General features: G+C 45.1%; 1 protein-coding gene and 1 long non-coding RNA gene across 5 annotated transcripts in view; one reads left to right on the forward strand and one right to left on the reverse strand.

Annotated features, from left to right (window-relative positions):
• The window catches only part of tshz1 (teashirt zinc finger homeobox 1), a 32,757-nt gene extending 18,551 nt beyond the window's left edge, over nt 1-14,206 (reverse strand). Inside the window, exons 1-2 of one of the 3 annotated variants that reach the window (XM_027022432.3) lie at nt 13,985-14,204; nt 11,559-12,114 (exon numbers count right to left, since the gene is read on the reverse strand). In XM_027022432.3, the coding sequence (XP_026878233.2) occupies nt 11,559-11,598 (40 nt within the window). In that variant the 5' untranslated portion in view covers nt 11,599-12,114; nt 13,985-14,204. Of the gene's footprint in view, nt 1-11,558; nt 12,115-13,177; nt 13,231-13,984 lie in introns of those variants that run through there. The other 2 variants (XM_035525333.2, XM_081716360.1) reach the window with 2 other exon arrangements.
• On the forward strand, nt 13,251-17,184 carry LOC145658618 (uncharacterized). Of its 2 annotated transcripts, XR_014124268.1 has the most exons (3): nt 13,251-13,798; nt 15,970-16,215; nt 16,683-17,184. It is a non-coding gene; the product is annotated as an uncharacterized LOC145658618 (long non-coding RNA). The 2 variants fall into 2 exon arrangements; XR_014124267.1 differs by lacking the exon at nt 13,251-13,798 and having other exon boundaries at nt 15,291-16,215.
• The last annotated feature ends 277 nt before the right edge of the window (nt 17,185-17,461 follow it).

A 17,461-nucleotide genomic window follows, 5' to 3' on the forward strand; every position in this document is an offset into this window, starting at 1 on the left:
GCCCCCCCGCGAATGTGGAGATTGATTTAAGGTTGCGAGCCACTGAATGCGGCTGCGAGTCGAGCAGAGAGAGACGTTAGCCCGGGTAAAAGCCGTTAACTCCTCAGCCCTGGGGTTTCTCCATTTGATCACATGCTTGTGTGTGCACACCCACATGCCCAAACACTCACACCTCCACAGCAGACATACCTGCAATCTAACACTACGCATTTCTTCCCCGTATTCTCCAATAAATATTGTTATTATTAGTGATAGTTGTAGTACTATAGTTCAGAAGGAGAAGAGGTAACCGTTGTCCCATTTTGAGTTAAACGGCTCTGATCTAAATAGTATATTATTACACACACACACACACACACACACACACACACACACACACACACAGGCTCACAATGTCAAAGGTAGCAATGTTAGGAACTAGACATATCAAGTCCGTTGCCTTTGCAGCTGTGACCCAAATTTGGTGTGAGGAAGATCATACGGAGTGAGCGAGGGTTGGCCAGAGGAGCGGCGAGGCGAGGCATGGCGGGAGAGCAGAGGGGAGAAGGAACCTCCCTCACTTTCAGCTTGCGGGACGGAGTAAAAGCCGAGCGATTAAGACACCTACGGGCAAGAACCTGCGTTAAACAATAGCAGCGAGTTGCACTCGCCTGATACTTTCCTAACAGAAGAGGGGGGATAAGGAAACCATACAGGCTGACATAGTTCAGTGACAGCGCCAGAGAGACTCCTTTCAACTCTCACACCACGAGAACAGCACAAGGCGTATAAATCTGCCACTCCGCTCCCAAACCACCTCACACAGAGACGGAAGGCGAGAACCAATCACAGCGAGGTGTAGGAGGAAGGCGGTGGGCCGGCCATTTAGGGGAAAACCCAAACACACACCACTGCACACATACACACACTCTCACACAAGCGCACACACACACACACCCACACACAAGAGGACATAGCAGTACTATGGTGACCACCTGGGGGTCGTGAACTGTGGATAACCCCTGCTCTGAACTGCGTGGGTCCAGGAGAAAGAGGGAACAGGAGAACAGCGAGAATAACCGAGAGAAGAGTATCATTAACCAATGAGTGATGAGCGTCAGACAGCACCAACCTACCCCGCCCCCTTACTGCTTCAGGCAGCTGGATCAAACGACCCCAACGCTCTGCCTCGAAACTCTGCTTCGGGCCCAGAGCCACGGCACCGTCCCAGAGCTGAACGGCAACAACCACAGACCACCACACATGCTTCAAAATGGCTGGATGAAGAACACCGAACAATTCAGTAAAAGTACTCCATAGTTAGCAGTGTAATTTCTCTCTCACACATAATCACAATTGTTAGTGTCCACAATACTGACCAACCGCTTGCTTCATAAAAATTATACAGAGTAAAAAAAAATTTGTTCAGATATATAGAGCTTGTAAATAGCAACCAGTGTCACGCTGTCATATGAATACTGCATAGTAACAAGGTGCTGATTGGATGTTGGCCCATTTTGTCATTTATTTTATATATATATATATATATATACACACACACACACACACACACACACACACACTAGTGGTTTCATTTATTCTCTTGCTTCTCACTCTGAATAAATGTTTTTTCTAACCTCTTAAAAATGTGACAGTACTATTTCGCTGTTGCACTGTGTCTGTTCCAGCTTATCATATTGTGGAACACATCTTGAAGTATTGTGATATTAACTTAAGTATTGTGATATTAGCCCACCCCTGACACGAACACATGCGCACGCTGTTCAGTGAGTTAAGTCATGCAGTCTGAGTGTTTAGGGATATCACCACTAACGCCTGTGATGCACTGACCCTGCGCTGACGGCCATGTGCCAGCCTGAACTGCACCGCCAGCCTCTTTAGCATAGGGATGATGCAGTGTTCAAAACACACACACACACACACACAAACACACAGACACCACAACTGTGTTCTTGTTTGCTTGTACTATTAGAAAAAGGTCGATCAAAATATACGTTACTGGAGCATTTTTATGCAACAACAAAATATGAAACATCAAACGAGCACGAACACAGAGGCAGTCTAACTGAGTGAGAGACTGGCACTGAGCACCAATATGAATTCTATTATTATGTCTTATTGTTGATTATGAAAAGAACAAACACGTCTTGTTACCTGGTGTTCATGTGAAGTCTCCGTTTAGGTCACCGTTAGGGTCTGCCGTTAGGGTCTGCCACGTAACAGCTTCCCTCCTCCAAACATCCGGCCATAACTCAGCACGGGGGGGTTCTCCCTGGTACACCAGCACTGCGCAAACCCCAGCCGAGTGAATGAGGCCAGTGATCAGTGCTGTGTCCCTATCGTCAAACTTACATAAAGCTCTGCCTTTATTCTGCTAAGCCCAGTTAATATCTAGTCCTAATCCACCTCTGGCCAGGTGTTTATCTGATGTGTGTGTGTGTGTTTAAACCTATATGTGAATTTGAGTACATTTTAAACCCATGACTTTTTGATAGAGGTATTGGTAAATGATATGTATTTATCTGCATCTCCCAGTAACAGCTGGGACGCCCCCGCTACTCTTACATCAGCACGCACGACCGTGTGAGACTGCCGTGGCTCTCGGAACAAGCTTTGGCCAGGTCGCTACATGTGGCATTTGACATTTGAGTGCGATTGTGTCCGATCTCTATAAATACCTATAAAGACAAGGCGGGGAGGCGAATCACGACCTGCTCGCCCGTCTGGGTGAAGCAGACAGGAGACTCTTAGGACTATCTGAGCCCTTATATACCGTGAAGGAAACCTTTAGCCATACAGCTAAGATGTTCTTTGGTCATACATCTACATCTTGGTCATACATTTCAAAGCATGGGATCGAGGCCGAGAGAAATAAATGCATGTGGGAGACTTACATTCGAATCACATTACATCCGATATTATGATGTTTGGGAAACTGCGGTATAATAGAGGAATCTTCAGGAACATGCTAGTGGGAAAACTTGGGAAAAGAGAAAAAACCGACCTGGGGAGAGGCGGATGAAAAGGAAAGGGAGAGAGAAAGAGAGCAAGAGAGTGAAAACGTAGGAGGGGCTGACCCTCCTGTTGTCCATCTTGAGGCCAAAATGATGCTACTGGACTAAATCCATTCCCGGATGCCTTATCAGCACCATAAAACTGGTACCCCCCCCCCCCCCCCCCCAAAAAAAAAGATCTTCATTTCTCCTCAGTCTGCTATCAGTTAAAAGCAACTTCTCCCCAGAGGCTGGAAATTATTGCCACTCGGTGTGCTACCGTGCTATTGTCTTACTCGATGTGGACCGGCCCTTATCAGGGTGGCAATAAAAGATGGTGGTGTGGGGGTGGGGCGGAGGGTTCTGCAGCTTAAGTAGTGATGGACTGCAAATTCAGCCCTAAACACTTGAGGAAAAACGGCCAATGAAAGTGTCACGAGAAAAGCGCAGGAAGCAGATTTTTTTTTCTTTCTTTTTTTTTGTTGCGCGGCCATTTTAAGACGTCGAGCTGGCTCATAAAAGGCAGTAAAGAGTCTTTATTTGGCTGATTCGGAGCAGCAAAGCACTATGGGTTTGGAGAGGGAGGGTGTCACCGGAGACTGAAGGCTCTCCTCCGACCCCCTGCGGCACCCTGGGGCAGCCCAGGGATGTGGTCGCCACCGTCGCCACTGCCGGGGATCGGGAGCGGATAAAAACACTTTATCGCGGAAGCCATGTTTCCCCAACCGGGCACTGACTCCGTGGCCAAGACCCAACAGTTCTTGACCACAGCAAAATCCATACTGTCCTACAGTTCTCTGACTTAAAAAAAACATTTCTAAAAATCACACCGGCACGTTCTCTGTTCATTCAAAAACAAAAAGAACAAAAAAAAACATTTTTGTGCAGCTCATGTAACTGTAAATGTTAGCGAGACAAGGGAATCGAGACTGTGGAGGATTTCTGAGCTGGTTTAGGATGCTGAGCTCCTTAGCCATGTGGTTACGCGTCACCACGTAGACCAGAAGAAACATCTCGAACACTAAAACTGTTCTGGGCGGTCGTGATTTTCACCAGATGAAAAGCTCAACCTGAAACATATTCAACTTTTGGTGCCGCAATATTTCCGATGTACTTTGCATTTCTGGTGCTACTTGGTTTGATACTGGATTTTTTTTCTTCAGCTTCAAAAGGATTATTGCTGTAGCAGTTCCAAAAGCATTTTGTAAGAGAAAATATTTCAAAGATCTCCAGCATTAATGATAACAGTCAGATTTTTAGGCTTTGGTCCTCCTTTCTTCAGTCACGTTTTCTCAGTCAACATCAGGCTAACGATAAATCCAACACAGAAATCTAAAAGAGAAGAAAATCTATACTCAAAGGTCCAGAATGTAATGCAAGTACTGAGTTAGGGTATATGACCAGAATTGTGGGTAATAGAGGAAAACATTAGGCTGTTAAACCATTTATATATATATATATATATATATATATATATATATATATACACACACACACACACACACACACACACACACACACACACACACATTCGGCTGTTAAACCATTATATATATATATATATATATATATATATATATATATATATATATATGAGGTCCTTCTTCAGCTGTGCAATTGTCACACATTGATTATAAATATTGATGTTCGAGTCAATCCAGGGTGGATTTTTCCTTTAAGTGTCTTTAATTAAATGTTAATTGCTTCACCAAAAATTCATAAAAAGAGCGTGGCATTTAAATAAATCTTGATGAGTTTTGTCCCTGACCAAGTAAGCTGCAGCTATTCCTAGGCAAGATATAAAACTATAAAAATGTTATTTTCTTTCCAATACAGTGTTGAGATGGTGAAAAAATCTTTTTTAGAATGCATCAGTAATACTGCTATTGCAGGGGCATATAAAAGAAACAAAAACGAACAAACAATATGTTGTTCTGTAGTGCGGAGTTTCTCTTTAGTCACACAGTCGACACTACAAAGCAGTGCTGTTTTATATGCAAAAAGGGCCATCGTAAAAGGTTTTATGAAGGATCTACACACTGATCGGTCAAATGGTGGAACTACCGCTCAGCGTCGTACACATAATCAGCCTTTCTGTAGCGAAAGGTCACACTCTAAGCCATGCAGCGTTGTTTCATGAGCAGAACGGTCCTCAGCCGTTACATTTCAGCAGGTTTATATGGGCCGTTTCTCCTAAGCTTCTCCTGCGGGTACCAAAGACACACTTACCCAGTATCCTAATACTGCCAGTATCATACCAATATAGTCTACACAGTGACAGTATCGGACACTCTAACACGCACACACGCAGAGTTGTTTTGTATTCACTTTCATTCATTGCACATGTGATGCAATGATAAATGCTAGTAAAGCCTAAATTATGCACAGATTGTAGAACTCCAAACAGGACTTTTGTTTATCTTGTTTTTGCACATCGGCACTCCCTCAAGCTCTTGGCTCATCCAGCTATGACTCCTGTTAGCAGGAACCGCACACACACCGAAGGACTATATCCACTCAGCTGGAGGAGACCACAACATGGCACTAACGCCCCCACAGTTATAAGCCCATGTAACCACACCTCCCACCCCACCTTCCTTCTCCAGCATCCATCCAGAGCCTGCCTCAGATGGGACTGTATTTCACTCCCCCGGAAGGGGGATGCATGTGATGGTGTGTGTGTGTGTGTGTGTGTAAGAGAGAGAGATGGGAGGGGCACCAAAGAGGTACCTGTCTCTGTAAAAGCCCCTCGTGATGGAGGGCCAAACAGAGCCCCTAACACTGTGCACTAAGATTGTTCTAGACCTCAGGGCCTCAGTGGAAACATATATCCACCTGGCAACAGGGCTCTCTGTGTGTGTGTGTGTGTGTGTGTGTGTGTGCGCGTGCGTGCGTGTGTGTGTTTGTGTGTGTGTGTGTATATGCGTGCCAAGTGTGTGTTTTTTCGGGCAGATCTAATCAAGGGCTAATAACAGCACAGTAGGAGTCGTTGGCCCTCGTAAATCAATGTGCAAAATAATTGCTAATACACTGGTTATCGATTACTGCCTGGGCGGCTCATTTTCGGAGGGCAGGGTGAAGAACTAACAAAGTGACAAGGGTAAAGTGGTATTTCTGCGGTGCGCAGACAGCTGGGCCAGAAGCAGCACTGAGGCGGGCAGTAATTCTTAATTGACACCTGTCAGGATAATGACTGCAGTCCCAGCTGCTGCGGCAGAATTCCTCCCCACTTCTGTTCATCTGTCAGCTCTAATACCTTTCCGATCACCTCTTCTTTACTCCTGCGCTCCAGCTCTTATTTTAGGCCCCATTCGCTGGCGCTCTCCCTCCATTTCTCTCTCTCTCTCTCTCTCTCTCTCTCTCTCCCTCATCTCCTCCCTCTCTTGCTCTCATTGAGCTAAAATAGCTGAAAGCTTATTCGAAAAATCAAGGAACTAAGGCAGATGCAGGAAGGCAAAACAACAGAGGTGGGCTGGCTGGCTTTCATCTTGCTCCTTGTGTCTTTGGCGGTGCAGGATATTAGGAGGAGGAAGAGGGTGTCGCAGGGGCCTCGGGAGTGAGGAACGGAGAGTCCCAGAACGTGACTTCCCCGCCTCAGAGGGGGCTTAGCGCGTGTTTACCCAGCATCATCAAAGGACTTCCTCTTCGTTCCGCACTGATCTGCCGGAGCCGTGCGGGCCTGCCCGCGGCCCCGGCCGCCGGTGCGGCCATCGCGCGATCGCTGGCGAACGGCCGGCGTGCTGCAGATGCCAAGGGAATGTGGTCTGCGGGTGCTCCTTTCAGATCCAGAGACTCATGCAGGCGCACGTGCACATCCACACACACACCCACACACACACACACACACACACACACACCCACACACACACACACACACACACACACACACACACACACCCCCCCCCCCACACACACACACACAAAACATCAAAGGCAGGACCCCCCGCAGACGCTTTTTTAAAGGAGCGAGCAGATCTGATGGCCGTGTAGTTTGGAACTCTTATCTGCTGCGGATGTATGTCGGACAGTGTGAGGAAAACGCCATACTGGGATGAGAAAACTCGAGCAGGCCCTCTAAAAACATCACTTGTGCGCACACACACACACACACACACACACACCCACACACACACGCCCTCGCCCCCTCCTCCGAGCAGTGACAAAACAGCAGAGAGGGGAAAACCGCAACAGATGAGAGCGAGGCGGGGCGAGGCAGCGCCAGCCTCCCGTGGGGACACGCTGACCTCCATGTACTCGGCGAACTGCGAAACTCTCGTCACTGGGTCAGGACTTCAGCTTTGCTCTCTGTTGTCTTCTCTTCCTCGCTTCATGCTCTCCTCTCTGTGACTCACTGCGGACCAAATTAGCTGAGAAATGAAACGCAGGGGATCGGAACAGGCGGAGAGAGAGATTCAGAGAGGGGAAGAAAGACAGATAGATAGAGCGATAAAATGCAGCTGGTCCCTTTGATAGCTCGTGTTCCCAGAATGCCGCTCGGGGCCCTTACACCATTCCGAACCCGCGCTGGAGTCACGCTGCCTCTTAGCAGTACTGCGCGTGCTTGTGTTCTGACCGAAGCATGGCGCGACAGGAGGTACGCATGAGGTAGACACTCTCGCTGTATCCGCGCGCACACACACACACACAGTCTGGAGAGACCCTTAATGTAGCCCAAGGACAGACGGAGAGCTGACATAACTTATGTGGAAACTAAAAACTCCCAATCGTGTAAGAGCTCATTAGGCTCCAGGATCACTTTACTGCGGTACAGCTTTACTGTAGCGTCACTGCAGTACAGCGCCACATGCAGTCATGCTCTCCGCATACCAGAACATATTTTTATTTCGATCTTTTGCTTTCCCCATAAAACCTGTCGTTTATCTTCATCACTCGACTCAACCTCCGCATTCTGAGGCAAAGGGAGAGCCGCTCCCATCAGCCCCGGCGGCTGGATACTCTTTGATTTCCTATAGGCCGCTGGCTCTGATCCCTCCCCCCACCATATGCAAATTAAACTATTACTTCTGAGTGGTGGGCGTAAACATGAGTATCGACTAAAGAGGTCAATGTCACCTATTAATGACAGCGAGTTGCTTCATGCGTGCATTAGGGCCCACTGGCGGAGAGCCGGACCCCAGAGCCAAGCTGTTCTGTTTTTTGCACTGGGCTACCTACGAATCATGCTGCAGGGCTATCGTAAAACATTCAAAAATAAATCAGTAAATCAAAGAAACAGCAGCAAACACGTCTGTCATAATGTAAATATTTCTTGATTTTTTTTTTTATTTCCTTTCTGCCATCTCTGAAATTAATCATTGCTTTGAAAATGCATTCCTGCTATATGCTGTGTGATTTTCTAATATGGTTTTGTAAATGTATAACTGTGATTAAGATCAGTCAAGGTCAGCTAATATAAACAAGGGCTCCCTTACGGGTAAGCACTACACAGTCCATAGGGAAAACTAATCGCTCTGCTCATGCTACACACCTTCAACTCTCTCTCTCTCTCTCTCTCTCTCTCTCTCTCTCTCTCTCTCACACACACACACAGGCCAACACACACAGCTGCTATCCGTTTATCTCCTTCATCATATTAAATAAGACAACAGGGTAAACATATCTGTGAGTTGTTGCAAGAATGCTACATCTGCATAACAGCAATCAAATGAGATCACTACAGCTACAAGAAATATAAAATTACTCCAGTAACAACGGTGTAACAACAGAGCAAAAAAAAAAACCAGACATGTTTGTTCATGAGCCTAAATAAGTAACTGTATACTTATTCCATCCACAACACTGTTCCAGACGGATCAAACAGCAGCGTGTCCGGAGGTAGTGTACAGTGTTTAGGTAGCGGTGTTCACTGTTTGGGGCCAGCGTGGCACAGAGTTCAGCACCATACGGAATGGCGGTGATTTTAACACACAGAGATAATGGCGGCGTGTTGACTAAGCGTGAGCCCTGATTGGCCAGGAGCCTCGCTGGGCCCAGCGGTGCGGTTAAGAGCCAGGATTACTGAGGTCATTAGGCAGCATCGCCACTGTGACGTGATTAGTCAGGTAGCAAAGTCCATTTGTCACCTGCGCCAGAAAATTGAGTTAATGTGCCACTACAGGCTACGGGAACTGTATAATATCAACTTGATTACATCAAGGCAGCTGCCGAGCGGACACCTAGCCGAATTTGTCAGCTTTAATCGTTAGGGGCTGTCACAAATCCATCAGAAGCTCAGATAATTAGGGCCCCTATCTAACGAAAGCAGGAGAGCAACCGTTACCTTTTTTCCCTTTCGTCCTCAGGAAAGGGCTGGATTTAACGATTCCCTGCGCTTTTTCAAACTGAAGCACTGGCTTGCTCCTTGCCTGTGGGTTTTTTTTTTTAACCACCACCATGCTTTTTCCGGATCTATTGGCATCTGCGTATCTGAACCACAACACAAACAAATGTGCATCTTTGGAACTCAGAGAGCCATGCAAAAACGTGAATGCCTGAAAAAGCCAGAAGACTGAAACTGTTGTTTACGTGTCCAAATACGAGCCAGCCTGCTGACGGAGCCACGGAGCAGGAAGCTGTTGGCTTGGTTGAAGGCTGGGTTGTCGTGAGAGCCGGGCGACCACAGGGGTCAAGAAGCCGTGCGGTGAGATCAAAACGGGGGTTCTACGGCCGCCCCGGACACAGACGCGGGGAAGTGCCCTGCTCTCCACGGAGGCTGAGGTGCGCTTGACGACACCGGAGGCCCACGGCATCCGCCTCCGAGGGGAGGAAGCGAATGGAAAACGAATGGCTGCAGCAGGTCCAGGCTGGGTGGTCCTGCCACAGAGCAGCCAGACCGAGCCCCGCTAATCATCCCAGCCAAAGAACAACAAAGAGTCGGACAAAACAAGTAGCCACCAAAAATAATCAGGGCTGCCCAAAGCAAGGAAAACAGGCGGGATCGAAAATATGCACGCGTTGCATCCCCCGCCCCAACCCCTGGGTTCTGACACCCCAGTGCCTGATTCTTCATTTTCCATTTAAAGAAAGCTAACATAATTGTAAAGCATGGTACGATAACCTAAATGTTGACAAACAGATCATTTCTCTGGGAGTCGCTCTCATGTCTCACCTTGGGATAGCCACAGGTTCTGCCCGTCCCTGTCAAGTGAACCTGTTTGGCTTTGCTTCGATCGCGCAAGGAGAGCTGTCTGGTTCGGGGACTGATGGGAAACTGGGCCTGCCAAATCCTGATTGGCCATTACATCCAACGATGTATGTGCTTGTCAAAAGACAAGACCATTAAATCAATACTCAGCAGAGGCCGGGGGAGCTTGACGGCTTGTTTGGTGCAGGACCTGCCAGGTCAGATTACCAGCTGCCATCTCATCCCTACACATCAGTTACTATCTCCCTGCCACAGCCTCTTCACAGGAGCCCATGCTGCCCGGAAAGTTCCGAAAGTAAAAAGACCCATTTCAGACCTGACATCCCGCAATGTTGATCCGGTCTGGTTTCCCCGCCAGAGCACTCGAATATTGAACGAAGTGAACCTGATCACGGGAGCTGCGTGGCATGACTTGATACTCCCCAGACTTTTGGGGTTAAACGCCACCAGCGTGCCTCGTGTTAAACCCACATTGATGCTCTTTCCTTCAGAGGGAGCGTTTTCTTAGAAGGGCAAAAAACCTGCCTATCTACGGGTCACAAAATGTCCACTGCTAAGCTATATTCTCACTTCCAAAACAAGTCTTTGGGGTAAGACCAGTCAATGGAGAAATTAAAATCAATCGAAAGTCCATCATCATGTGAGTGACTAGTTCATAACTAATGTGCGTGGCTTGTTCATAAAGTATGGGTTTTTTCCATGAATGTGTTCAGCAGAGGAGAGCCCAGAGAGACACCCAGACCTAATCAGGATCTTCTATCAAGCAAGAGATGTTCTAGGGTGTTACTTTTTTTGTGATCCCGACACGCCCCAGCAACCACCTCTTTCCCTCTCTCTGAGACGAAAAAAAAAAAACTACAAGAATGTCACCCCCTTTCGTTTCTCCCGCACAGCGGGGGCAAAAGTTGTCCTTAGTGTCTAGAGCGGCCGAGCGCATGCGTGTTTCCATGGTGAATGATTCACTGATGGTTATCAGGAATGAATAGATCAAAGGCATCCACATGACAGGCGATCAATCAAGCATCAAATCAAGGATGGCAATCCGCGGCTAAACAGGGGGGCTGAAAAACTCTGGAAAGTACATTTTAGCTGGGGTCTTGACCATCCTGTAATTTGGCGTATTTTATCTTAGCTGAAAAAAAAAAATAAAATAATAAACCTTACCAGGTGAATTCAGCTCGAGGTAACGCCACTAGCACGTTTATAACGTAACAACTCAAGTCATGTAGCCTTAAAAATATTCTTGTACCCGTACCATCCGCTGGCGACCCTGTTTTCTTTTGTGAAATGGCCTGCGGTTCGTGAGCGTCCGTGGCCATGTAACAAATTTTATTTTCCAAATGACTGCTACCATGGTTCACCCTCAGACTTACAATAACCCCGAAACGTGTGTGTGGCATCGGCCAGTCTGCGCGGCTTACCTGACGATCGCCTCGGCGCTTGCTGCTTCCTGCGCGGCATTGCTGTTCTCCAACTCTTTCCACTGGACTTTTCATACAGAATCAAAATATCGGCGACGAAAAAATAAATTATTTGGAAAAATGTTAAATCTTGTATTCAGGCGTTCCGTTTTCTTTTAATCGACCAGGGTTTATTTCCCCTCTCTCTCCTTTAGAAAGTCACTCAGTCGAATAAAGTCTCAGTAGAGTCGATAGATTTTTTTTTTTTTTAAGATTTAAGTTTACTGACCAAATGCTTTCGAAACAAAATTTCATGTGCAGATATTTCTGGCTGACACGTTTATTAACTCACTGCATGACTGCCAAGAACTGCGATATCTCCCGTCCAGTCTAACGGCGCAGAACATAATCAATTGTAAAAGCCGCCTTGTTCATTCTCTCCGCTTGCATCCAAAGATTACGGAAATACTAGCAGATGTTCACCAGGACAGTAGCGAGGAAAGGGAGGAAACTTCCACAATCAGAGAAAACCCGTCCAACTGTATTTCCGTCCAGGCGCTCCTCCCCGGTTTAAGCTCTATACTCGGACAAACGAAGGAAGAAAGACAGACGTGAGATGGTTAATGTCAGTCAGTCACTTCACCAGGAGAAACAGATCAAACAGGCTCGACGTCAGTGCGCATTCGGCGGACCGTTTCCCCGCACAACTGGAGGTTCGGTTCAGCTTCCCACGTTCCCTCCGATATTCACAAAAAACAGTGTCCGTCCATGCTCCGCCAGCATGTGGACAGTTGATCTGGGCAAGCGTGACGCGTAGCCTACAGGACGAGATAAACAAAAACGCGAACGTAGCCGACCCTCTTTCGCAAAAACGGACAGAAACTAATTGTCTTTTATAAAACTACAGAGAAGCGAAACGGGGTCTGGTCTCAGCTCTCCGCTGAAATATGTATCGCACATTCAAGATGCGAGAGCATTTCAGACAGTCTCAACTGATAGACAGACGCATCGAGTTGCCTTTCCTGCTTCTCTATACTCCACCCCTCCAGGAGCGTCACTCTGACAGTGAAAACCTACCTGTCAATCTTTTTAATTGTTCTGTTTTTTTCCCTCCTCCCAAAACAGGATCGGTTGAAGTAAAGGAAGCTGTCTTTGGAGAAGGGATCGTTTCGATTGTTCACTTTTATCAAATGTATTCGGCAACAACCGCTGCCATAGCCGATTTTTAAACCACAGAATGCCGCTATTCGACAAAGAGACTACGGCGACGTGACGATTTTCCTAAAGTGCATCCACCTTGTCTACGCTTTTCAGTATTTTCTCTATCGGAGAACACGAAAAAGTACTTTAGACTGCGCACGCATTGAAGCTGCGTGCATGTAGACAAATGCACGCGCGCACACACACACACACAAACAAACCAAAAGCAAGTCCACTATTTAAGACATTATTGCTATTATTTCACTATTTGTATTAATACTGTAATAATCCACGTGATTGTTTCACTCATCTCCTGTCGGCAGTTATTAAATATTAAACAGTAACAGAACAGTCAAAACAGATGAAGCCTTGTCGTATAAGAATGCAGGAACTTAACGACTTCTTGTAAGCAGTATTGTAATTTCAGCGCTATTTCATACATGATTTTCTCGCCTCTTTCCACCCCCGTAAAAGACAGTTGGAAGTTGCAGATTGATTCGTTACACCTTACTAGGAAGTGAACAGTTTGCGCGGAAAGGGGAGGGACTCTTAGAATAAGTTCAGTGTGACCGTAGCAAGGCTTTCTCCATCGGTGCGCATTACTTATTCATCAATTGCAAAACATCCATAAATTAAATAACGTGTTCATCGCATTAAACACTACAGTGCCTATGAAGTAAAGACTGACAAAAGATGTATAACCTATAGTCAGCACTTTGCTGAGACCGACCAGTTCAGTCCAGAACTGAACTAAAGCTTGAACTTTTTCAACCAAAGGTCGTCTTTTTCATCATTGACGCAATGTCCACTCTTTCTAAGTTGGCGAGTGGGTGGGTTTGTTTTTAAGCGTACACGAGGGAAGCCTGGAACCCAAGCGAATTTTGTGTGGCCTTGAAATTGCCTCACGTCGCCCCGACAATAGCCTCGAGATGCACCTCCCTGCTCGCGGATTTTAAGCCTGTTCCTCGCGGCTGCTGCTGGAAGCGCACGTCCTCGCCGAGAATGTAGCTGCGCCTTGTTCAAGCGGATTCTGGACCGATTCAAGAGGGTTTTAGAGCTCGGTGAGTGTACACATTCACCTGTATTTCTCAATAAATACTACTGGGATTGTAGAGGTGTAATTGTAACTTATATCGCATGCAGTTTTCTAAAGCGCTTCCACTTCCAGTAAAGCAGTGACATTTATATATGGTGTACGATAAAATTGACTCTTTTCTACAGCTAGGCGTTTTAAAACAGCCGCTTACCTTTTATGGGGCAGCACATCCTTGAGATACTGCCAGTTGCAATCTTACTGTTCATTTACGTTCTTCGCCTGTCGGTAGAGGCTAATAATGTGGAAATATTTCCAAGTTCCGCCCCAGCATCTGTCGATCTATCCATCCTCGCATCTACCGCGATCTGCCTGTCGCTATTGATGTGTCTTACGTCACCAACCTTCCATCAGAAAAGCATGCAGACCTGGCGCAAACACGCCGCTCAGCGCAGCGGCAATATTAGGTCCGGAAAATGCACCAGTTTCGCGTTCGAGTATGTATAATAACATTTATTTACGGTTGAAGGGCAGTTAATAATTCTAAAAAAGACATGTCAAAAATGTGCTTCCTTTTGTTATAGTAGGATATCCATAACATTGTCTGATTTTATATTTGCATATTTACAGTTATATTTGATTCGGCAATTATTTGCTGCTAAAAGTTAAAATATTATTATTATTATTATTATTATTATTATTATTATTACTATTATTACTATTATTATTATTATTATTATTAACATTTTAAGGATTAATCTATCAACATTATTAGACGTGTCCAAAATCCTGCTGAACTGTTGAATACAAAAATCTCAACTTGTCTGTAAATGTGTTAGCGTACATTTCTCGGTAGTAATACGTTTATCTCGGGTTCGTTACCTTGTATAACCGTTAAAACCAGACTTCTTCAAATTAAACCCAAACTTTATTTTCAAACTTTATCCAGGAGTCGGGTGAAGACAATAAAATTATTCCGAATCAGTGATTAAGATCAGTGATTAAGTGCACAGGTATCGTAAAGGACCAATGAGTTACGCGTAGTTCTCTATATAATAACACTCATAGTACATTGCCTGCGTGATTGTTTTACGTGCATAAAGTTTTAACGTGTTAAACGTTTTCCAGAAAGCTGTTTAAACAATACATCTTACGGGTTTAGTAAAGAGGAAAAATACAGGTCGAAGAAGTCACCATGAAAGGCGCAGAGAAAACGGAGGTCAGGATGACATCTATTCTGATTTAAAATCGCAGTTGTAGTTCACCGTCCAGGTGTCGAAGCGTATCGGTTTTAATATATGATTTGTATCTCAGTAACTTGAGTTAACCTGTATGCAACTTAAAATGGCAACTTATTTGTAAATTATTTTCTATCAGAAAGCTTGCAGCTTATGGTGGGTTACTATTTCTAAGGCCAGTTTTATACATTTTAATGTCATTCTGTCAATCAATAAGTCCTGAAGTTACTAAGGTATAAACACACACACACACACACACACACACACACACACACACACACACACACACACACACACACACACACACACACACACTTAAAGAAACCAATACTTTGTTTTTATATAGTTTATCTACCCCTATTTTGCAGAGCCATTTTTACATGAATTAATGTTGACAAATAAGTGTGAGTATATATATATGATATATATGATTGTGTGGATGTGTGTGAAAGAGAGAGAGATACATGTTCCTTTATCCATCTGTGACTGTTCACGTCCCTGTTTTGCGGGATTATTTTCGCTTCCTGTTGCATTTAGGCTTGAGCACACAAAGCTTTGTACCACAGACACATCCCAAGATATCAAGCCCTCCGACTGACCTTACATACCCTCACGGATCTATCTTTACCAAGTTTACTGTTTGACGCGTAAAGCACACTTTTCATTGTTAATGATAAATCTGCACTAGATCAAGCTGAACACAACAGAGCCTGTCACACCCGTTTTATCTGAATTTAAAAAGTCCAGCCTCTGTCTTCCGTTTCAGTAGAAATCACAGGAGGGAAGGAAGGCTTGCTTCATGCACACTGGTGCCCAGACATTTTTATTAAGTATTTACTGTCTCTGCTTGAACAAACGTTTACTCCGTGTTGGTCTTGCTGACCGACTGTGAACCTGCGTAGCCTGTTTGTGTATTTTCCCATCTAAACTCTGACATGGCTGCCCCTTATGTTCTGCTCAGTTATTTCTACGATCTCCAGGCATTTGCATGTTAAGAGTCGGCGCTGTTGAGGAAGTGGTGCCCAGAACGAGGTATCTCGAGCGGGATCTGTGATAGGATTGGGCGTGAAGGGCCGAGGGAGATGTGAAATGCCGGTCTTTGAAGGAGGCCTTTTCATGTGCGGCTCGTCACGTTAGATCAGCATTATCATCCTGGCCATTCGCGAGACATACGACGCCGAGCATCACTGTGCATGTCCACAGACATGTATGTCAAGTTCTAAACATCTATACACAATAATCCCCCCCCCCCCACCCTGAGTATATCACCTTTGTACACAGTGACAATGACAGGGTTTTATCTTCTATGAAGAAGAAAATCAAACACAATGTATTCTTTAAAAAAAAAAAAACAGGCTAACACATACATTTGAATTTGTGGAACTCCCCACTTGTAGATGGTGTGTTTTAGTTTGGTTGAAGAGCCGCGTGTTAGTCTGGTTATTTAGACTCAAGGCCTTCTATGTATATGTGTAAACCAAGGCATGTGTAGACACACAATCAGACCTCCCATACTGTCCTGTAGCTTATACAAGTATAAATAAATCATGTTTAACTCACAACTTAGTACAATTTCATGCAAAACATTACCAGTTTCTGCCTAGATCTTGCCTTAAGTGAATCGGTGGTGCCATTTTACTTAGTCTAAGTAATTCCAAATATTTCCTCTTATAGGTGATGACGTCAGCCTTCTGAAAGGACAGCACAGTCAGCCACAGGTCAGAGGTCCTAATGCTCACAGTTACATTATGAAACACCTACCAGCTCTCTCTACAGGTCTTAAACCATTTTCACAGAGCAGCCCCCTTTCATTCCTGCACTTAAAGTGCTCTCGATGCTAAGCAAATAAATTCGTGCGATTCTGGAGTTAAATATATTATGCTTACTTCTGACAGAACATCTGCATTTTATTTATGATAATATTGAATTAATATTCATTAAATATAGAAATCTAGATCCAGATTTCTGTAAATATTCTGTCTGAAAAAAAAAATGCTGTAAAAAACACTATACAAATAAAATTGAATTGAACTTTTACTGCTAGGCTACTTAAAAAAAAAAAAAAGTTCATCATTGTCTTTGGTGTAGCAAACAAACCTTATAATTTCTCCCTTACAGTTAGCGTTCATGACAGATGAAACCAGCGCTATCAGTATTGTGACCATTAATACTGGAATGACTGTTGTCCCTTACAAATGTTGCCACCAACTATATCTGAACTGTTGGCACGACAACCCAACATCCTTGAGCCAACATGTAAAAAAAAATGTGTTGCGAGCAGCTTAACTATTCAGGTGCTCAAAGGACCGCTTGCTCCACCATGTTGTAGGGATTTTTGTACCCCAGTGTTTTTGGTCTCGAGAGCTGTTTGCAGTGAATGCGTTTATCACTCCTCCTACTCCTGCTCCTAGAAACAATAAGAGGAATAAGGCACTGTTGAATGCAGTAGACCA

The sequence above is a fragment of the Electrophorus electricus genome, chromosome 6 (assembly GCF_041902795.1).
Source record: "Electrophorus electricus isolate QZ-2024a chromosome 6, ASM4190279v1, whole genome shotgun sequence".
Lineage (NCBI taxonomy): Eukaryota > Metazoa > Chordata > Actinopteri > Gymnotiformes > Gymnotidae > Electrophorus > Electrophorus electricus.